This window comes from Accipiter gentilis, chromosome W, assembly GCF_929443795.1.
Source record: "Accipiter gentilis chromosome W, bAccGen1.1, whole genome shotgun sequence".
In the NCBI taxonomy this organism is placed as follows: Eukaryota; Metazoa; Chordata; class Aves; order Accipitriformes; family Accipitridae; genus Astur; species Astur gentilis.
In genome coordinates, this window is record NC_064918.1 from 13,605,963 (window position 1) to 13,628,817 (window position 22,855).

The 22,855-nt window shown below is 45.5% G+C and overlaps 1 protein-coding gene across 1 annotated transcript; it reads right to left on the bottom strand.

Annotated features, from left to right (window-relative positions):
• Positions 1–1,234: 1,234 nt before the first annotated feature.
• On the bottom strand, positions 1,235–12,468 carry LOC126035319 (uncharacterized). Its single transcript, XM_049793820.1, has 2 exons — positions 12,375–12,468; positions 1,235–2,751 (listed from the first exon to the last, which is right to left on the bottom strand). The coding sequence occupies exon 2, from the start codon at positions 2,714–2,716 to the stop codon at positions 1,562–1,564; it is 1,155 nt and encodes a 384-aa protein (XP_049649777.1). The 5' UTR covers positions 2,717–2,751; positions 12,375–12,468; the 3' UTR covers positions 1,235–1,561.
• Between the last annotated feature and the right edge of the window lie 10,387 nt (positions 12,469–22,855).

A 22,855-nucleotide genomic window follows, 5' to 3' on the forward strand; every position in this document is an offset into this window, starting at 1 on the left:
CCACTTCTGAGGCGGCTCGAACTCCTTCATATGCTGCCAAGATCTCTTTTTCAGTTGGAGTATAGCGAGCCTCGGATCCTCGATATCCCCGACTCCAAAACCCCAGAGGTCGGCCACGGATCTCCCCAGGTGCTTTCTGCCAAAGGCTCCAGGTAGGGCCATTCTCCCCAGCTGCAGTGTAGAGCATATTTTTAATATCTTGTCCTGTCCGGACTGGCCCAAGAGCTACTGCATGAACAATGTTCCGTTTAAACTGTTCAAAGGCTTGTTGTTGCTCAGGCCCCCATTTAAAATCGTTCTTCTTCCGAGTAACTTGGTAGAGAGGGCTTACAATTTGACTGTAATTTGGAATATGCATTCTCCAAAAACCCACAACACCTAAGAAAGCCTGTGTTTCCTTTTTATTAGTCGGTGAGGGCATAGCTGCTATTTTGTTGATGACGTCCACAGGGATCTGACGACGCCCATCTTGCCATTTTACTCCTAAGAACTGGATCTCCTGCGCAGGTCCCTTGACCTTACTTTCTTTTATGGCAAAACCAGCCTTCAAAAGGATTTGGATTGTTTTCTTCCCTTTCTCAAAAACTTCTTCTGCCGTGTTGCCCCATACGATGATGTCATCAATATATTGCAGGTGCTCTGGAGCTTCACCTTTTTCTAGTGCAGCCTGCATCAGTCCATGACAAATGGTGGGGCTGTGTTTCCACCCCTGGGGCAGTCGATTCCAGGTGTACTGGACGCCCCTCCAAGTGAAAGCAAACTGAGGCCTGCACTCCGCTGCCAAAGGAATGGAGAAAAATGCATTAGCAATGTCAATTGTGGCATACCACTTAGCTGCCTTTGATTCCAGTTCATATTGAAGCTCTAACATATCTGGCACAGCAGCGCTCAGCGGTGGCGTGAATTCATTCAGCCCACGATAATCTACCGTTAGTCGCCATTCCCCATTGGATTTCTGCACGGGCCATATGGGACTATTAAAGGGTGAGTGAGTCTTGCTGATCACTCCTTGGCTCTCCAATTGGCAAATCAGCTTATGGATGGGGATCAGGGAGTCTCGGTTGGTGCGATATTGTCGCCGGTGCACCGTCGTGGTAGCAATTGGCACCTGTTGTTCTTCAACCTTCAGCAACCCCACAACCGAAGGGTCTTGGGAGAGACCCGGCAGGATAGACAGCTGTTCAATCTCCTCCGTCTCCAATCCAGCTATACCAAAGGCCCAACGGTACCCTTTTGGGTCCTTGAAATACCCCCTCCTGAGATAATCTATACCAAGGATGCACGGGGCCTCTGGGCCAGTTGCAATGGGGTGTTTATGCCACTCATTCCCGGTTAGACTCATTTCAGCTTCCAATACGGTTAGCTCTTGGGATCCCCCTGTCACACCAGAGATACAGATGGGTTCTGCCCCTTTATAACTAGATGGCATTAGGGTACATTGTGCACCAGTGTCCACTAGAGCCTTATATTCCTGTGGGTCTGATGTGCCAGGCCATCGAATCCACACTGTCCAGTAGACTCGGTTGTCCCTCTCCTCCACCTGGCTGGAGGCAGGGCCCCTCTAATCCTGGTTAGAATATCCCTTACTCACTTTCTGCACACGTGAATCAGAAGTCCCTTCAAAGGGATCAGAAATGAGATCAGCCCATCTACTGCGTCTGGGAGACTGCTCACGGGAAACTGGAGCAGCAGTTTTCCAAGAAGAATTCTCTTTTCTGGTTGCTTTTTCTCGCAACTCCTGTACCCGTGCATCCAAGACTGAAGTGGGTTTTCCATCCCACTTCCTCATGTCCTCTCCATGGTCACGCAGGTAAAACCACAGGTTAGCCCGCCGTGTGTACTTTCTCTCTCCTCTCTCTTGGGCAGAGGAACGCTTACTCCCAATAACTGCGATGCGGGCCTGTACAGGTGAGGAGGAGGACAGATCCACTTTGAATTGCTGGAACTCTTGGGACAACTCCTCTACAGCTGAGACACAGGCCCGTAGGGAGGAAGAGAGACTCCCTTCGTATTGCCGGAGTTGGACACCCAATTCATCCACCGTTTGTCCATAGCCTTTTTTCCAGGACATTACTGCCAATGAGTTGGCATAGGTTGGTGGTGCACTTCGTAGAAACTTCCGCCACATGGGTTGTGTGCATTGGACTTCATCTGGATCTGTGGGTGACTGCGCATTTTCTGGATCATTGTAAATCACCTCCAGCACGGCTAATTCTCTCAGGTACTGGATACCTCTCTCCATGGTGGTCCACTTGCCTTGGTGACATGTAACTTCATCCCTGAAGGGGTATCTTTCCTTTACACCTAACAGAAGTCGCCTCCAGAGGCTGAGGACTTGTGTTTTTCTCCCAATCGCCTTGTCGATGCCCCCTTCCCTAGACAGAGATCCCAACTGCTTGGCTTCCTTACCCTCTAATTCCACACTACTAGCCCCGCTATCCCAGCATCGGAGCAGCCAGGTAACAATGTGCTCACCTGGGTGGCGGCTAAAATCTTTTCGCATGTCACGCAACTCACTCATGGATAGAGATCGGGTAATTATTTCAGGTTCTGCCTCTACTTCCTGTTCTCGCGATGACCCTGGTTCATCTTCATCTCTCGCTAAGCGAACTGATTTCTTTGTGTGTTTCTTTTTCTGTACAGGGGCGACTGATACTGGCACAGGCTGGTTCTCTGGTTTAGCTGTAGTGTCTGTCACCGGGGTAGGGGTAGTCATGGTACCTGTTGTCGTGGTAGGGACAGCCACGGTGTCTGTTGTCAGGGTTTGGGTAGCCACGGTGCATGTTGTCCTGTTTTCCATCTTTTCCCCCTTTTCCCCCCGAGGGTGCTGCATAATATCAAGCAGTGTTTGGTAGATACTGGCCAGGGCCCAGCACAGTGCAGCGAGTTGTACGTCTTTGGAATAGCCACAGCATTTTTCTTTCAAATATTCTGTCACTTCATAAGGGTTCTGTAGTTGTTCGGGAGTGAACTTCCAAGTCACTGGCGGTGAGAAGTTCTCTAGATACCTGCCCATATCCTCCCACATGCCGTGCCACCCATGAGTATCCAGCTTTGGGGGAGATCTCTGAGTGGTCCTCTTAAAGAGCCTTTTTGTAGCCCTAAAGAAGACCTGAAACATATTCAGGAGGCATAGCACTAACAGCACACTGGCTTGCGCATCCCAAGGATATTCAAAATTCTCAAAAGCTGTTGTAATTAGTCGGAAGGACAAAAGGGAGGTGAACGGACGGGGGGAGGTATCCCCCCCTAATTTCCCCATGGATGGGGTGTAATTACCAATAAAATCCGACAGAAGGCGCCCAAAGTATGGAAATATTATCACTGCCTCATACAGATACCAGCTTAACCTCATGACCAGTGATGTAATCATTTCATAAGTCGACATTGCCCAGTACAGCAAAATGATAATCCCAATCGCTCTCCCAGAGATGAGATACGCAACTACAGGCAATACAGATAGCATATAAGAGCTTACAAAACGCCACCATGTAAACAAATGAAACAACATTGTGACTAACATCTATATATCTAAGAAATGCGTTTGGCAAATTTGTTTCAACACGCTCTGGCCAGATCTGTCGTTATCTCAACCCTTCGTGCCCCACGTTGGGCGCCAGAAAAGGACTGTCGTGGTTTCAGCCCGGCCGGTAACAAAGGACCACGCAGACGCTCGCTCACTCCTCCGCCCCCCTCCGGTGGGATGGGGAGGAGACGGAGGAGAAAAAAAAAGAAAAAGAAACTGGAACCTCGAGGGTTGAGATAAAGGCAGTTTACTGGGACAAACACAAAGAGATTACAACAACAACAACGGCACTAATGAAAAAGTATACAAAAAGAGTGATGCACAGTGCAACTGCTCACCACCCGGGACCCGACGCTCCGCCACTTCCCCCACCGAAAAACAGAGACCACCCCCCGGCCCGCTCCCCATTTATATACTGGGCAGGATGTCACATGGTATGGAATAGCTCCTTGGCTAGTTCAGGTCAGCTGCCCCGGCTATGCCCCCACCTCCCAGGTTCCTGTAAAAATTAACTCTATCCCAGCTGAACCCAGGACAAAGATAAATGCCATTAAAAGATTACCATATGCTTACATATATGTTTCACAATATCACTGTTACATAGTTCATTGCTGCTGCTTGTTAAAAAGTTTTGGCTAGTAAATTTCCATCAAGCTTTCGCTTCAATCCCAGAGACTAGGACTGCAGAATAAAGAACAGAGACATAGAATTCCATATTTTAAATCTAGAGTTAAACAAATTATGTTCAATAAAACTTCAGAACAAGCAGCTAGACTTGCTTATATATTTTTGCATCATGTGGAAGGTATAAATATAATGATGATTCCTTATCTCACTTGTAAATTCCTTGCAAAAGCGGCTGCCAGTAAATCAGCCTCTTGTTGCTTTGCTCCTCTTTTTCTGTCTTTTTCTTTTTTTTTTTTGTTTCTGCTCAGTTTTCTGCTTTTCTTTGTGCTCATCGTATACAAACACAGCAACACTCAAATTATTTCTCTAAATCAGGGGCCGTTTGACCCACAAAGACACTAATTGTGAGTGCATCGTTAAAATTTTGTTAGCAGAGCTTGTCTGAGCCTCCAAAAATCACTGGGATGCTCGTCAGGTCTCTGCCTGCATTCTTGCACTTTTAGTCCAATTTACCAATTTACCCCTAGCTCTCCACATGCCCTAATGGCTTCTATTAAATTTCAGAGCTCTGTCTGACAAACAGCTGAGTCCCCTACATTGTTATAGTCCCAGTTTTGATTTTTTTTAAACGACGGGATCACTAGGTGCAAGATTTATACCGCATTCCTTTTGCCACTCTGGATGTCTCCTCAAAGTAAAGAAAATATCCGCATACAACACTTTCCTTCTCTCCTAAAGAATAACATTAATTGTAATAAGGTGTTATAATTTAACATACCATTCATAAGCCACTTGTTGCTTTGCTCCTCTTTTTCTTTTTTTTTACTGCTCAGTTTTCTGCTTTTCCTCGTGCTCATCGTATACAAACACAGCAACACTCAAATATTCCTTTTGCCACTCTGGATGTCTCCTTAAAGAACATATCCGCATACAACACTTCATCCCACTTTCCTTCTCTCCTCAAGAATCACATTAACTGTAATAAGGTGTTATAATTTAACATACCATTCGTAGGCCACTTACTCCATCATCCAATTTATACAGTGGCCACCATTGATTACAATACTTAATCAAATTTTCCCTTGTCGGGACCCCACCCGGGGGTCCGGCAATCTGCTTCCAACGTCCCAAAATACATCCCAAAGGTGACTTTTTCAAAATACCTCCCTTAGACGATTCCCCACCCATATTAAGTATGAGTAACAGAACAACTATATGATCCAAGCAAACAAAACAATATTTCCAATAACCAAATTCCAAAAACCAAGCACAATTATATCATTCACAACCACAGCAGTATTACCCGTCCAACCGGCTGGGAACTCTAACCCGGTAGATACTCTAGAATCAGGGACTCTAACCCCGTAGTCAGGGGACTCTAACCCCCGCAGGTGCCTAGTCCAACCTCTGTGGGCTTTACGTGTTGTCTGACCAGGCAGACAGTTTGGGGACTCTAACCCCAAGGGAAAAGAAAGAATGCCTTCTCACCTTTCCAGGGGACTTGCCTTGAAATCTTTGGGTCCAGGAATGAGAGGTTATCCCCGATAAGTCCTTGGTGCCGGCTAGAGTTCCAGAGATCCCACGGAGCTGTCGATGTTCAAAGGCAGGGTCACATATGGGTTGCCAAATTGTTACCGAAAAAGCCGGTCAAAGACACTCTCTAAGACTCGATTTTGGAGTTTTAGAAAGCAGGCATTCTTTACTGCAGTGCTGGGTGCATGGGGGATTGCTCCACCTATCGTGCACACCGTTACCTACAGCAAGCAAAATTTATTTTATTCTGTCCTAGTTTCAGCTGGGATAGAGTTAATTGTCTTCCTAGTAGCTGGTACAGTGCTATGTTTTGAGTTCAGTATGTGAAGAATGTTGATAACACTGATGTTTTCAGTTGTTGCTCAGTAGTGTTTAGACTGAAGTCAAGGATTTTTCAGCTTCTCATGTCCAGCCAGCAAGAAAGCTGGAGGGGCACAAGAAGTTGGCACAGGACACAGCCAGGGCACCTGACCCAAAGTGGCCAACAGGGTATTCCATACCATGTGACATCACATCTAGTATAGGAACTGGGAAGTGGGGGGTGGGGAATCGCTGCTCGGGGGACTAGCTGGGTGTCGGTCGGCGGGTGGTGAGCAATTGTCCTGCACATCATTTGTACATTCCAATCCTTTCATTATTGCTGTTGTCATTTTATTAGTGTTATCATTATCATTATTAGTTTCTTCTTTTCTGTTCTATTAAACCGTTCTTATCTCAACCTGCGGGTTTTGCTTCTTTTCCCCGATTTTCTCCCCCATCCCACTGGGTGCGGGGGGAGTGAGTGAGCGGCTGCATGGTGCTTAGTTGCCAGCTGGGGTTAAACCACGACACATATTCATATTATCATTTACATAGCGTCCACCCTTTGGTCGCGCGCAGTGTGGGTCATCTCTTTCTCCTAGTTAGCTGGCCTTGGCAAGTTTTAATTACAAAAACTCAGCAGAACTCAAAGCTTATCATCAGGGCCCAAGGCACATCAGGCCCGAGGCCTCCTGTCTGTTGGCGCCTTTAGCGCATACCATTGACAAAGCTCAAGGTTTTTCTTATCTAATTAGTACATACCAAAATTTTGAAGTTATTCAAGCAAGCAAAAGTTCATTAGTGCAGCGATACAGTAAAATTTTCCTTCTCCTGCCTTTGTTCGAGGCATCAAAACCAGTGACTTAACTACATATATATCATATATGTGTGTACAGCTTGTTAGCCTCATGTACTTTAAATTTCTTTGTGATATTGTTGAGAAGAAATCATGGTAGTCTAAGGACAAAGCTGTTTGTTGTACCAAGATAAAGGAAGAAAAGAAAAACTGCAGGTCAGTTTAAAAACATGCAATTTATGTGAGTTTTCTGTAAAGGAAAGTTATTCCCACTGAACATGATGGAAACATGCCAGGATAATAAATTTGAGTAGGTTTGAATACTTACTGTCTTTATTAAAAACACATAGGAAGCTGTCAGTCCAGCACAAACTGCTCTTTTAAGCATAACTTTGGAATCAGTCCTTGTATGTACAGGAGGTTGTTGAGATTTCTTAACTCCGGATGAAGAGCAGTTTATTCATCTGCTCTGGGAGCCGAGGAGATCAATGTGTGGGCCACAAATAGGGAGTTATCAAGAGAAAGACAAGTCTTTTGGAGTAACTAATGCGGTTGTGGTTAAATTTAAATAGATCTCTTACTCTGCAGCAATGTCAGAACAGTAAAACAGACAGCACCTAGTAGTGTTATCTGTCATGAAATTTCTCAACTGGCCCGTGCCAACCAAGGAGAGAGGCTACGACACAAAGTATAAAATTACAAGAGTAATTCTTTTATTCCTGCTCATGAGATCTCCCATTCAAATTGGGGCACCCCAAATGTGGTTTTACGTTTGGTTCTTATACCTTTCAAGCATTCAGGTACAACATGATTTGTCCAATCACTACTTAACACACACACACAACCGTTTTGCAAAGCAACTGTAATTCTATGGCGTCATCATCCATCTGCTTCTTTCTTGATCTAGACATCCCTGGAGTTGGTCTTGCTACAGTTACTTATCTATGATGCCAGATAATGGGAGGGTTTCACAGAGGTGTTAGAGGGGCTAGGATGCTGGCGTTATTTCAGTAGTCCAGAGGGGTATCCTTTATTCTTCAGGGTGAGGGCTTGTATTGGTTTTGTTTGGCAAGGTTTTGGTAGCGGGGGGGGGGGGGGTTACAGGGGTGGCTTCTGTAAGAAACTGCTGGAAGCTTCCCCTGTGTTCGAGAGAGAGCGAGCCCATATTAGCCGGCTCTGAGACGGACCCGCCGCCGGCCAAGGCCGAGCCAATCAGCGATAGTGGTAACGCCTCTGTGATAACATTTTTAAGAAGGAAAAAAGTTGGGACGGGGAGAAACTGCCGCCGGAGTGAGGAGTGAGAACATGTAAGAGAAACAAGCCTGTGGACACCAAGGTCAGTGAAGAAGGAGGGGGAGGAGATGCTCCAGGCGCCGGAGCGAAGATTCCCCTGCAGCCCGTGGTGAAGACCCTGGTGAGGCAGGCTGTCCCCCTGCAGTCCAGGGAGGTCCACGGTGGAGCAGATATCCACCTGTAGCCCGTGGAGGACCCCACGCCGGAGCAGGTGGGTTCCCGAAGGAGGCTGTGACCCCGTGGGAACCCCGCGCTGGAGCAGGTTCCTGGCAGCACCTGCGGATCTGTGGAGAGAGGAGCCCACGGAGCAGGCTTTCTGGCAGGACTTGTGACCCCGTGGGGGACCCGCGCTGGAGCAGTGTGCTCCTGAAGGACTGCACACCGTGGAAAGGACCCATGCTGGAGCAGTTCGTGAAGAACTGCAGCCCGTGGGAATGGCCCACGTTGGAGGAGTTTGTGGAGGACTGTCTCCCGTGGGTGGGACCCCACGCTGGAGCAGGGGAAGAGTGTGATCAGCCCTTGTCCTGAGGAGGTGAAGCGGCAGAAAATAACGTGTGATGACCATAAACCCCATCCCTGTCCCCCTGTGCCGCTGGGGGGGCTTGGTGGTGAAATCCGGGAGTGTAGTTGTGCCCGTGAAGAACGGAGGGGTGGTGGGAAGGTGTTCTGAGATTTCATTTTACTTCTCATTACCTTGCTCTGGTTGATTTGTAATAAATTGAGTATGTTTTGCAAATTGAGTCTGTTTTGCCCGTGACGGTAATAGTGAATGATCTCTCCTGTCCTTATCTCGACCCGCGAGCCTTTTGTTATATTTTCTCTCCCCTGTCCAGCTGAGGATGGGGGAGTGATAGAACGGCTTTGGTGGGCACCTGGTGTTGAGCCAGGGTCAACCCATCACAGTCTTTTTGGTGGAGAATGCGGGCAATGTGAGGAATTTGAGATAAGGATAGTAACTGAGAGAGGTAACGGGCAAAACATGGACTGAACGCAGCTAGAGAGTTAAGAGCCGCTTGATGAGTGGGGAATCTTTATTGTTGTAATTGTGGTGAAGGGATGAGGGGTGGATTGTGTGTGTAAATTGTCCACTTTTGTCAGTTTTGTGATGATATTATTTTGATTTTGGTGTGGGGAATTATTTTTGTGATGTGAGTGAAGACTTTGTGTGATGAACGTGGATTTTAATGATAGTTCTTAAAAATGTGATGCACAGAGGCGAGGGGTGGAATGTATTGGTTTTGTTTGGCAAGGTTTTGGTAGCGGGGGGGGGGGGTTACAGGGGTGGCTTCTGTAAGAAACTGCTGGAAGCTTCCCCTGTGTTCGAGAGAGAGCGAGCCCATATTAGCCGGCTCTGAGACGGACCCGCCGCCGGCCAAGGCCGAGCCAATCAGTGATAGTGGTAACGCCTCTGTGATAACATTTTTAAGAAGGAAAAAAGTTAAGACCCCACGCTGTTGAGCTTTTAGCAACCTATTGACCAACTAAAAAAGATGGTTTCTTTTGAAACTCCATATTCTGTGCTGGGGTCCCATTGCTTGTCCTTTTACTGTCCCATAAATGCATTAATTACTACCATAGACAGTTCTGTATGAAACGAAAGTCATATTGCTGCTGGAGCAAACACCCACAGTCCCTGCTTTCTAATCATCTGTTTCATATTTTCATATCCCTTGAGATCATCTTACCCTCATTTCACTGCACATTAAACTGCAAAAGTTTCTCTTCCAGCCCTACACTGTCTGGTGGTTTCACTCTCTGAGAGTTGTGCTGAAACATAAGTGTACTTAAGCAGTATTCCCAGGGGGTAAATTAGTTGGTTTTCTGAAGGCTTTCAGATAAAAATTAAAGGTGTCTTGAGTAGCAGATGTTGGAGGTGAAACCATATGGCAGATGAAGGAATGAGTCAGAGAAAGTGAATCACTTTGTATTTTAGGCACAAATTATCATAATTCTTAAATTTCTTGTTCAGGATTAAATACTTCATGTGGCAGTCTATTATCTCCTGCAGTATTTTCTTTCTGACTCAGTGTCATCAAGGTGTGGTAGTGTTCAAGCTCAGAGATAAGCATGTGACTGTTGCTGAGTAGATCCTGTAGGAAATGCTTCTTATCAGTTAAAAGAATAACTTAAAAGGAATCAGTTAACCATTACCTGACAGGATAATAAATTCTTTTGTCATTTAATCCCCAATATATATATTTCTAAATTTGTAGGCATTTGTATATATTAATATGTTTGCTGTATTTCTTCTGACACTATGACATAATGTCACAAAAGCAACAGTGTACATATTTGAGGCAGCCTAATCCCCAGAGGCTTCTCTACCAAAGTTGCCTCTGGTGAATCCAGTGTATTAATATGCAAATGAAGCTCAGCTTCAGAACAGCTCTGGAGAAAACTTCTGAATGCCTTAGGTGCTATATTTGGTAAAAGCCTTTTTACCTGTTACCTACAGTGTGCTAAACACTAATGCTGCTTGTCTTTTCCAGTATCATTGAAAACCTAATGAAATTCCTGTTATTTTAGGTTGTCGGTTGGTTCACCCTGGAGTGGCTATCCAGCTAACAAACAGAACTGGAGATATCTATGCATGTCCTGTTGGTACATCCAAAACCACATGTAAAAAATTGAATTTACAAGGTAAGTTGTAATGAACAATGTCTTCCTACAGTTGTTCAGTTTTTCCTTGTTTTTATACCAGGCCAATCTATCTAATAAAATAACAATCAGAAACTAGCAAGACCAATAACAAAAATAGGTATCAGCAGAGTATGTGTGAATGTTGCTGCACTGGCATGCAGAGGAATTTCATTTTCATTGACAAGCTCAGCATTCATTGGTCTTAGCCTCCTTGAAGAATAAAATAGGGATCTTACTGTATATTATAAGGCTGTTCCTAGAGCGATCTCTCATCCTTTTCACTTGGTTCCTGTCCTGGATTCAGCTGGGATAGAGATAATTTTTACAGGAACCTGGGAGGTGGGGGCATAGCCGGGGCAGCTGACCTGAACTAGCCAAGGAGCTATTCCATACCATGTGACATCATGCTCAGTATATAAATGGGGAGCGGGCCGGGGGAGTGGGGGTGTCCTCTCGACATTCGGTGGGGGGAAGCGTCGGAGCGTCAGGTCCCGGGTGGTGAGCAGTTGCACTGTGCATCACTCTTTTTTGTATATTCTTTCATTAGTACCGTTGTTGTTGTTGTAATTTCTTTGTGTTTGTCCCAGTAAACTGCCTTTATCTCAACCCTTGAGGTTCCAGGTTTTTTTTTCTTTTCTCTCCTCCGTCTCCTCCCTATCCCACCGGAGGGGGGCGGGGAGGAGTGAGCGAGCGTCTGCGTGGTCCTTTGGTACTGACTGGGCTGAAACCACCACAGTCTTTTTTGGCACCCAACGTGGGGCAAGAAGGGTTGAGATAACGACATATCTCGCCAGAGCGTGTTGAAACAAATTTCTCATACGCATTTCTTATACTAAATAAATAGATGTTAGTCACAATGTTGTTTCATTTGTTTACATGGTGGCATTTTGTAAGCTCTTATATGCTCTATATATTGCCTGTAGTTGCGTATCTCATCTCTGGGAGAGCGATTGGGATTATCATTTTGCTGTACTGGGCAATGTTGACTTGTGAAATGATTACATCACTGGTCATGAGGTTAAGCTGGTATCTGTATGAGGCAGTGATATCATTTCCATACTTTGGGCACCTTCTGTCGGATTTTATTGGTAATAACACCCAATCCATGGGTAAGTTAGGGGGGGATACTTACCCCATCCGTTCACCTCCCTTTTGTCCTTACGAGTAATTACAACAGCTTCTGAGAATTTTGAATATCCTTGGGATGCGCAAGCCAGTGTGCTGTTAGTGCTGTGCCTCCTGAATATGTTTCAGGTCTTCTTTAGGGCTACAAAAAGGCTCTTTAAGAGGACCACTCAGAGATCTCCCCCAAAGCTGGATACTCATGGGTAGCACAGCATGTGGGAGGATATGGGCAGGTATCTAGAGAACTTCTCACCTCCAGTGACTTGGAAGTTCACTCCCGAACAACAACAGAACCCTCATGAAGTGGTAGAAGAGTTGAAAGAAAAATGCTGTGACTATCCCAGAGACACACAACTCATTACACTGTGCTGGGCCCTGGCCAGTATCTACCAAACACTGCTTGATATTAGGCAGCACCCTCAGGGGGAAAAAGGGGGAAAAGATGGAAAAGAGGACAACATGCACCGTGGCTACCCAAACCCTGACAACAGACACCGTGGCTGCCCCTACCACGACAACAGGTACCGTGACTACCCCTACCCCGGTGACAGATACTGCAGCTAAACCAGAGAACCAACCTGTGCCAGTATCAGTCGCCCCTGTACAGAAAAAGAAACACACAAAGAAATCAGTTCGCTTAGCGAGACATGAAGATGAACCAGGGTCATCGCGAGAACAGGAGGAAGAGGCAGAACCTGAAATAATTACCCGATCTCTATCCCTGAGTGAGTTGTGTGACATGTAAAAAGATTTTAGCCGCCACCCAGGTGAGCACATTGTTACCTGGCTGCTCCGATGCTGGGATAGTGGGGCTAGTAGTGTGGAGTTAGAGGGTAAGAAAGCCAAGCAGTTGGGATCTCTGTCTAGGGAAGGGGGCATCGACAAGGCGATTGGGAGAAAAACACAAGTCCTCAGCCTCTGGAGGTGACTTCTGTTAGGTGTAAAGGGAAGATACCCCTTCAGGGATGAAGTTACATGTCACCAAGGCAAGTGGACCACCATGGAGAGAGGTATCCAGTACCTGAGAGAATTAGCCGTGCTGGAGGTGATTTATAATGATCCAGAAAATGCGCAGTCACCCACAGATCCAGATGAAGTCCAATGCACACAACCCATGTAGCGGAAGTTTCTACGAAGTGCACCACCAACCTATGCCAACTCATTGGCAGTAATGTCCTGGAAAGAAGGCTATGGACAAATGGTGGATGAATTGGCTATCCAATTCTGGCAATACGAAGGAAGTCTCTCTTCCTCCCTTCGGGCCTGTGTCTCAGCTGTAGAGGAATTGTCCTGAGAGTTCCAGCAATTCAAAGTGGATCTGTCCTCCTCCTCACCTGTACAGGCCCGCATCGCAGTTATTGGGAGTAAACGTTCCTCTGCCCAAGAGAGAGGAGGGAGAAAGTACACACGACGGGCTAACCTGTGGTTTTATCTGCGTGACCATGGAGAGGACATGAGAAAGTGGGATGGAAAACCTACCTCAGTCCTGGATGCACGGGTACAGGAGTTGTGAGAAAAGCAACCAGAAAAGAGAATTCTTCTTGGAAAACTGCTGCTCCAGTTTCCCGTGAGCAGTCTCCCAGACGCAGTAGATGGGCTGATCTCATTTCTGATCCCCTTGAAGGGACTTCTGATTCACGTGTGCAGAAAGTGAGTAACGGACATTCTAACCAGGATTAGAGGGGCCATGCCTCGAGCCAGGTGGAGGAGAGGGACAACCGAGTCTACTGGACAGTGTGGATTTGATAGCCTGGCACACCAGACCCACAGGAATATAAGGCTCTAGTAGACACTGGTGCACAATGTACCCTAATGCCATCAAGTTATAAAGGGGCAGAACCCATCTGTATCTGGTGTGAGAAGGCAATCCCAAGAGATAACTGTATTGGAAGCTGAAATGAGTCTAACTGGGAATGAGTGGCATAAACACCCCATTGCAACTGGCCCAGAGGCCCCGTGCATCCTTGGTATAGATTATCTCAGGAGGGGGTATTTCAAGGACCCAAAAGGGTACCGTTGGGCCTTTGGTATAGCTGGATTGGAGACGGAGGAGATTGAACAGCTGTCTACCCTGCCTGGTCTCTCCCAAGACTCTCCGTTTGTGGGGTTGCTGAAGGTTGAAGAACAACAGGTGCCAATTGCTACCACGACGGTGCACCGGCGAAAATATCGCACCAACCGAGACTCCCTGATCCCCATCCATAAGCTGATTTGCCAATTGGAGAGCCAAGGAGTGATCAGCAAGACTCACTCACCCTTTAATAGTCCCATATGGCCCATGCGGAAATCTAATAGGGAATGGAGACTAACAGTAGATTATCGTGGGCTGAATGAATTCACGCCACCGCTGAGCGCTGCTGTGCCAGATATGTTAGAGCTTCAATATGAACTGGAATCAAGGGCAGCTAAGTGGTATGCCACAATTGACATTGCTAAATGCATTTTTCTCCATTCCTTTGGCAGCGGAGTGCAGGCCTCAGTTTGCTTTCACTTGGAGGGGCGTCCAGTACACCTGGAATCGACTGCCCCAGGGGTGGAAACACAGCCCCACCATTTGCCATGGACTGATGCAGGCTGCACTAGAAAAAGGTGAAGCTCCAGAGCACCTGCAATATATTGATGACATCATCGTATGGGGCAACACGGCAGAAGAAGTTTTTGAGAAAGGGAAGAAAACAATCCAAATCCTTTTGAAGGCTGGTTTTGCCATAAAAGAAAGTAAGGTCAAGGGACCTGCGCAGGAGATCCAGTTCTTAGGAGTAAAATGGCAAGATGGGTGTTGTCAGATCCCTGCGGACATGATCAACAAAATAGCAGCTATGTCCTCACCGACTAATAAAAAGGAAACACAGGCTTTCTTAGGTGTTGTGGGTTTTTGGAGAATGCATATTCCAAATTACAGTCAAATTGTAAGCCCTCTCTACCAAGTTACTCGGAAGAAGAACGATTTTAATTGGGGGCCTGAGCAACGACAAGCCTTTGAACAAATTAAGCGGGAGATTGTTCACGCAGTAGCTCTTGGGCCATTCTGGACAGGACAAGATATTAAAAATGTGCTCTACGCTGCGGCTGGGGAGAATGGCCCAACCTGGAGCCTTTGGCAGAAAGCACCTGGGGAGACCCGAGGCCGAACCCTGGTCTTTTGGAGTCGGGGATATCGAGGATCCGAGGCTCGCTATACTCCAACTGAAAAAGAGATCTTGGCAGCATATGAAGGAGTTCGAGCCGCCTCAGAAGTGGTTGGTACTGAAACACAGCTCCTCTTAGCACCCCGACTGCCAGTGCTGGGCTGGATGTTCAAAGGGAAAGTTTCCTCTACACATCACGCGACTGACGCCATGTGGAGTAAGTGGATTGCACTGATCGCACAGCGGGCTCTCATAGGAAACCCCAGTCGCCCAGGAATGTTAGAAGTGATCACGGACTGGCCAGAAGACAAAGATTTTGGAATGTCCCCAGAGGAAGAGGTGACACGGGCTGAAGAGGCCCCGCTGTATAATAAACTGCCAGAAAATGAGAGGCAATATGCCCTGTTCACTGATGGGTCCTGTCGCATTGTGGGAAAACATCGAAGGATCGAAGGTGGAAAGCTGCTGTATGGAGTCCTACAAGACTAGTCGCAGAAACTGCTGAAGGAGAAGGTGAATCGAGTCAGTTTGCAGAGGTGAAAGCCATCCAGCTAGTGTTAGACATTGCTGAAAGAGAAAAGTGGCCAGTGCTCTATCTCTGTACTGACTCATGGATGGTGGCAAATGCCCTATGGGGGTGGCTACAGCAATGGAAGAAGGGCAATTGGCAGCGCAGAGGTAAACCCATCTGGGCTGCCACACTGTGGCAAGATATCGCTGTTCGGATAGAGAAGCTAGTGGTAAAAGTATGTCACGTAGATGCTCATGTACCCAAGAGTCGAGCCACTGAAGAACATCAAAACAACCAGCAGGCAGATCAGGCCGCCAAGATTGAAGTGTCTCAGGTGGACCTGGACTGGCAACGTAGGGGTGAGCTATTTATGGCTCAGTGGGCCCACGATACCTCAGGCCATCAGGGAAGAGATGCAACATATAGATGGGCTCGAGATCGAGGGGTGGACTTGACCATGGACACTATCGCACAGGTCATCCATGAATGTGAAACATGTCCTGCAATTAAGCAAGCCAAGCGGCAAAAACCCCTGTCGCATGGAGGGCGATGGCTGAAATATAAACAGTGGGAGGCCTGGCAGATTGACTATATCACACTCCCACAAACACGCCAAGGCAAGTGCCATGTGCTTACAATGGTGGAAGCAACCACTGGATCGCTGGAAACATACCCTGTGTCCCATGCCACTGCCCAGAACACTATCCTGGGCCTTGAAGAGAAAATTTTATGGCAACATGGCACCCCAGAATGAATCGAGTCGGACAACGGGACTCACTTCCGAAACAACCTCGTAGACACCTGGGCCAAAGAACATGGCATTGAGTGGGTGTATCACATCCCTTATCATGCACCGGCCTCCGGAAAAATCGAAGGATACAATGGACTGCTGAAAACTACATTGAGAGCGATGGGGGGTGGAACTTTCAAGCATTGGGATACACATTTAACAAAAGCCACCTGGTTAGTTAATACTAGAGGATCCGCCAATCGGGCTGGCCCCGCCCAACCAAGAGTTCCACATACTGTAGAAGGGGATAAAGTCCCTGTAGTGCGCATGAGGAGTATGTTAGGAAAGACAGTCTGGGTTAGTCCGCCCTCAAACAGAGGCAAACCCATTCAAGGGGTTGTTTTTGCTCAAGGACCTGGGTACACCTGGTGGGTGATGCAGAAGGATGGGGAGGTTCGATGTGTACCTCAGGGAGATTTGATTTTGGGAGAGAATAGCCAGTGAATTGGGCTGTATGATATTTAAATATGCTAAATAACCTGCCAATGCATGTCATTGTATCTATAGTGTCTATATGCCATATCAAGGGTATTATTGTGAGAATTATCCAAATGACTACAGGATGGACTTTTGAAACTGAGCCAAGTACAACAGCGATAGAACTTGAACTGGCACCCAGCAATTTCCTCAAGATCAACATCTTGGACCTGCAGACCAAGGGCATGAGTTGCACCAAATGTACTAGCCACAAGTTCCAGAGGCAGCATACAACAACCCAACATCTCACACCATCTCTCTTATCCTGAAGAACTGTTACAAAAGATGGAGCCCCAAAATCAATGGACACATTAGAGGGGCAAAATGTAAGATCTGGGCATGATGTAGATGGTATAGAATAAGGGGTGGATAATGTCCTGGGTTCAGCTGGGATAGAGTTAATTTTTACAGGAACCTGGGAGGTGGGGGGCGTAGCCGGGGAGCTGACCTGAACTAGCCAAGGAGCTATTCCATACCATGTGACATCATGCTCAGTATATAAATGGGGAGCGGGCCAGGGGGTGGTCTCTGTTTTCGGTGGGGGAAGTGGCGGAGTGTCAGGTCCCGGGTGGTGAGCAGTTGCACTGTGCATCACTCCTTTTGTATACTCTTTCATTAGTACCGTTGTTGTTGTTGTAATTTCTTTGTGTTGTCCCAGTAAACTGCCTTTATCTCAGCCCTCGAGGTTCCAGGGTTTTTTTTTCCTTTCTCTCCTCCATCTCCTCCCCATCCCACCGGAGGGGGGCGGGAGGAGTGAGCGAGCGGCTGCGTGGTCCTTTGTTACCGGCTGGGCTGAAACCATGACAGTTCCTGAGTTCTAAAATTAGCTATTGGCAAGCACTTACAGGTATTTTTACAGCTGCCCCTGTAATATTGATGTGAACTCTTTTTTTTTGCCTTTGTGCCATTTATTTCACACATTTCTAAGGTGGATTTGATTTCTGACATCATCTTATTGTACAACCGTATTATTGTTATTACTGTTTGCTATATCTTTTCTCAAAATATTTTTGTTCTACCTTTATAAATTTTCTTATAGTCTTAGTTATTTGTAGCGGCTCTATTAATAATGTTAGTAGTAGTAATATTTATAACATATTTACTTTATACTTGACAGTTCTTGTAAGGGTATGTGGAAGAGGAGTGTCTGCTTCTTTAAGGGTATCTGGTCGAGGATCTTATTCAGTGCAACAAGAAAAAGAGGAAGCCATAAACAAGAACAGACAGGGACACAGACCTGACCAGCAAATGATCAGGGAGGCAGTGATGAGAACCAGACCTAGTCAGTCACACTAACTGATGGGCTATCAAGAAACTACAGGCACCTCTTCCAGGAAAATCAGCCTGGAATTTGCAACTGTTAAGACTGTAAACTAGGGGGACTCCAGACTGGGAGGGGTGCAGGAATTGATAGAGCTGTACAAACCCATGGGGATGTGCAGGGGAAGGGGGAACAGGGAGTAAAAAAGAGGTGAAGGAGGGATAGGCAGAAAAGGGTATAAAAAGTGGTTGGTTGCATGTAAAATGGGGCTGGTCAGGATGCTTGTTTGGCTGAGCTCTGTGTCTGATCACTGCAGTCTGTCCTATCTTCTTATTAAATCTTTTCTTAAACTACCTCTCTGCATAATCTCAGTCTCTGTTCCATGTATGTGTGTCCTGGTTTCAGCTGGGATAGAGTTAATTGTCTTCCTAGTAGCTGGTACAGTGCTGTGTTTTTGAGTTAGGTATGAGAAGAATGTTGATAACCTGATGTTTTCAGTTGTTGCTAAGTAGCATTTAGTCTAAAGTCAAGGATTTTTCAGCTTCTCATGCTCAGCCAACAAGAAGGCTGGAGGGGCATAAGAAGTTGGGAGGGGGCACAGCCAGGGCAGCTGACCCAAAGTGGCCAACAGGGTATTCCATACCATGTGACATCACATCTAGTATATAAACTGGGGGGGAGTGGGTGGGTGAGCAATTGCATTGTGCGTCACTTGTTTTGTGTATTCCAATCCTTTTATTATTACTATTGTCATTTTATTAGTGTTATCATTATCATTATTAGTTTCTTCTTTTCTGTTCTATTAAACTGTTCATATCTCAACCCACGAGTTTTACTTCTTTTCCGGATTGTCTCCCCCATCCCACTGGGTGGGGGGGAAGTGAGTGAGCAGCTGCGTGGTGCTTAGTTGCTGGCTGGGGTTAAATCATGACATTGTGCTGCAAGGACTAAGTGCCAGCTATTGGTGAGACCTCTGTGTGTTCGAACGAAAATTGGTGCCAGCTACTGGAGTTGGGCCGGGAGTGTGGGTGCCCTGGCCTGTGGTGCCAGCTACTGGAGCCACTGGGGTCTCAGCATCAGCTACTGGAGCCAGGGGGTTTCTTTAACTTCCAGCTACTGGGGCAGGAATGGTGTGTCCCCCAAAACCAGCTGCTGGGAGGGGACCACGGTGAGTGAGGCAAGTGAGGGGCTCCACGCTGGTGGCTGGAGAGGGACTGCGGGTTACAGCTCAGGTGCCAGCTGCTGGGGCATGAGTGTCTGTATCTTCCCCAAACCATGTGTTTGTGTGTATGTTCATTCGTTTGTTCACTAGCAAACTTTAAGCTGGACCAGCTGGCTTAGGGGGGGCCTTGGGTCCAGGTGGAGGGGTCCATGCTGGTACACCCAGGGGGACTTGCAAATGTGGAACACACGAGAGATGAGTGTGTGAGTGCTGCCTGAGGAGATTGAAGTAGACGGACGCCTGTAAAGTTGAAAGCAGATGACCCTTTATTGCTAAAACACACACATATTTATAGTCACATATTCTGCAAAGTCACTGTATACGCCCACAAGCATAAAATATGATTGGTTATGCTAACTCTGTACACGCGCATAAGCATAAGATATAATTGGTTATATCAATTTAAACATGTGAAGCTTGTCTCAGTCTAATTGGTCAAGATAAACTGCCGAATTGAGGGGTTTTCTGCCAAGTTCCCTTTATCGTGGAATGCACACCTGTGTTCTTCTAATTGGCTTTATTATCATCTTTCTTTTTTTTGTCTTCTTGTTTATTCTGTTCAAGGTCTTCTAAAGGCGTCTGCAATGCTCTTGCGACTGACGTTACCTAAATATGTGTCCACAATTCCTCCTTTTTTGTTTTTCAACAATTAACACCTGCTTTATTGCCCTTTGCAAAAATCTATGAACACAGTTAATTAAACACGGCAAAAGCAACATTATTCCTAATAAAATACATAAGAATAAAAGACTGTTCAGGTAATGCCAATGACACAAAAAGAGGTCTGATTAATAGCTTTAGCCAGTGTCACCCAAACATTCTTACTGTTCCACGGCATTAAACAATGTGGATCAATCACCGGTGTCACTGTCAGGCTGCTTACTACAGTCAGTGTGTTCCATTTCAATCTCAGCATAAGGTTTTGTCCATTTAGTTGGAATCCACTTCGGCCCATTTTCTGTAATGACACAAGCATAACCTTGGCCCCACATTATTACTTTAAAAGGTCCCTCCCATTACTGACGCTCAATATTTTTAACCCAGACTTTCCACCCATTATCAATATTTTGAATCCTACTATTCATTGTTTGAAAATGCCGAACTACAGGGGGAACAACCGACTCTCCACGCAGAGTCAAAAAATTCATCACATATATTGCTTTCATGAGTCTATTTGAAGGAGGTTCCCCTAATTCCCCTGTTTTTTGTTTTTCCAAAAAATCTTTTAATACTTTATGAGTACATTCGATTATAGCTTGACCTGTGGGAGAATGAGGAATGCCGGTAATATGAGTAACTCCTCATTGCTGAAAAAATTTCTGAGTCCCTTGTGCTATAAAACATGGTCTATTATCTGTTTTTATCTGGGCCGGGACACCCATTACTGCAAATGCTTGTCGTAAGTGTGTTTGTAGATGTCGACTTGTTTCGCCCGCAAGTGCTGTGGCCCATATCATCAAGGAATACGTATCAACAGAAACATGAACATAACACAATTTTCCAAAAGCTGGTACATGAGTCACATCAGTCTGCCACAATTGCAAGGATTGCAGACCCCTAGGATTTACAGTGCCATCTCCGTGTCCAGATAATTTCTGGCACTCAGCACAGGATTGAATGATGGCTTTGGCATCTGCTATAGAAATTTGAAGCTGTTTGGCTAATACTTTTGCTGGTTGGTGGAAAAAACTATGAGCTCCACGTGCCTGTAGAAGTTTATTGGGGGGTGGCCCAGTCCATACAGGATTAGCTAGTAAATCAGCTCATTTATTTCTTTCTGTGATCCATCCAGGCAAACTGGTGTGACTTTGCACATGCATTATATAATAACACATTGTCCATTGGTTTAACAGAAATAGCAACATCTTAAATTTTTCAAACAATGTGACATTATCAATTTCTTTCAAATAAGCCCGTCTCAAGCTTTTTACTACACCTACCATGTATAAAGAATCAGCAATAATATTGACCTCAACATCCTGCTACTTTTTAAATACTTCTATTACAGCTTGAAGTTCCACCACTTGGGGGGAGCCTTCACATGTGACAATGTGATTTTTCCATACCTGACCTTCTTTCCAAACTACTACTGCCTTTCCTGTTTTTCCACTGCCATCCGTAAATACTGTAGGACCATCAGTAGGTAACTGCACACAATTCTTTTTCTTCTAGTTGCATATTCTGTAGCAAGGTAAACATTTTGTGTGCAGGAAGATGAATATCTATCTTTCCTTTGAAATCTGCAAAAGCAATTTGTAAAGTTAGGCTATTCTGTGGACACCATTGTAAATATCCTTGAGTCAAAGGAACGACAATCGTGTGTGGTTCTTGTCCACAAATCTCAATAATCCCCTTTATAATTAATTCTGAAATCATTTCAATTCGAGAAAATATGGTTTTTCGGGCCTGGTGAGCTAAAAAGATCCATTCTATTATTAACAAGTCTTTGTGACTCCCCTCCCATTGATATATGATCCCGAGGGGTTGTTTTTCTCGGTTTAAAATGCTAAGATTAATGTCAAGATTTTCTTTAATCCTAAAAGCCTGACTCTGGGATATTATATCTGCTATCTGTTGCAATGCTTGTTTACCTTGAGGGGTCAATTGTCGAGGTGCCGTTAAGGTAGTGTCACCTTGTAACATTTCAAATAAAAGGGTCAGAAGCTCATTATCTATTCCCAACAGTGTTCGAACCCAATTGATTGTCCCCAGAAATTTTTGCACATCATTCAATGTTTCAATCTTTTCTGTAATTTCCAGTTTTTGTGGAACTATAGTTTTTTCTAGAATCTTCCAGCCTAAATATTTCCATGGTTGCATTTTTTGTACCTTTTCTGGTACTATTTTTAAACCAAAATCAGACAATTGTGTAGTCAATTCTTTGAGCTTTTCGGATAACTCTCTTTTCCCTGCTATCAAGATATCATCCATATAGTGATAAATAATCAAGTCTGAATTTTGTTGTCTAAACCCTTTTAGAGCTTGGGATACATAGGATTGGCATATGGTTGGAGAATTTTTCATTCCTTGTGGCAGAACTACCCAATGATAACGTTCCATGGGTTCCTGTTTGTTTATGGTGGGGATAGAAAGGGCAAATTTTTCCGCATCTTTCGGGTCTAAATATATTGTAAAGAAACAATCCTTTAAATCAATAATCAAAATGTTCCATCCTTGTGGAATCATAGTAGGCGTGGGTAACCCTAAGTGAAGGGCTCCCATATTTTCCATTACTTCATTTATTTTCCTTAAATCATGCAACAGTCTCCATTTCCCAGATTTTTTTTGGAATGACAAAAACTGGTGTATTCCAAGGGCTCGTGGTATTCACCAAGTGCCCTTGTTCCAATTGCTCCTGTACTAACTGTTTCAAGATGGCGACCTTGGATTCAGTCAGTGGCCATTGATCTACCCAAACCGGTTCCTCTGTTTTCCATTTCAGTTTTAGGCATGGTCGCCCGTCAATGGCCGCGCCACAAAATTGTCTCCTGTACTAAGCACACATCCCATTTGACTTAATGCATCCCTACCTATCAGGTTCATAGGGATATTGGTTACATAAGGTTTGATATAAGAAACTGAATTTTGACAAATCAATTGAATCATATATTTGCTTTGTCGAGTTT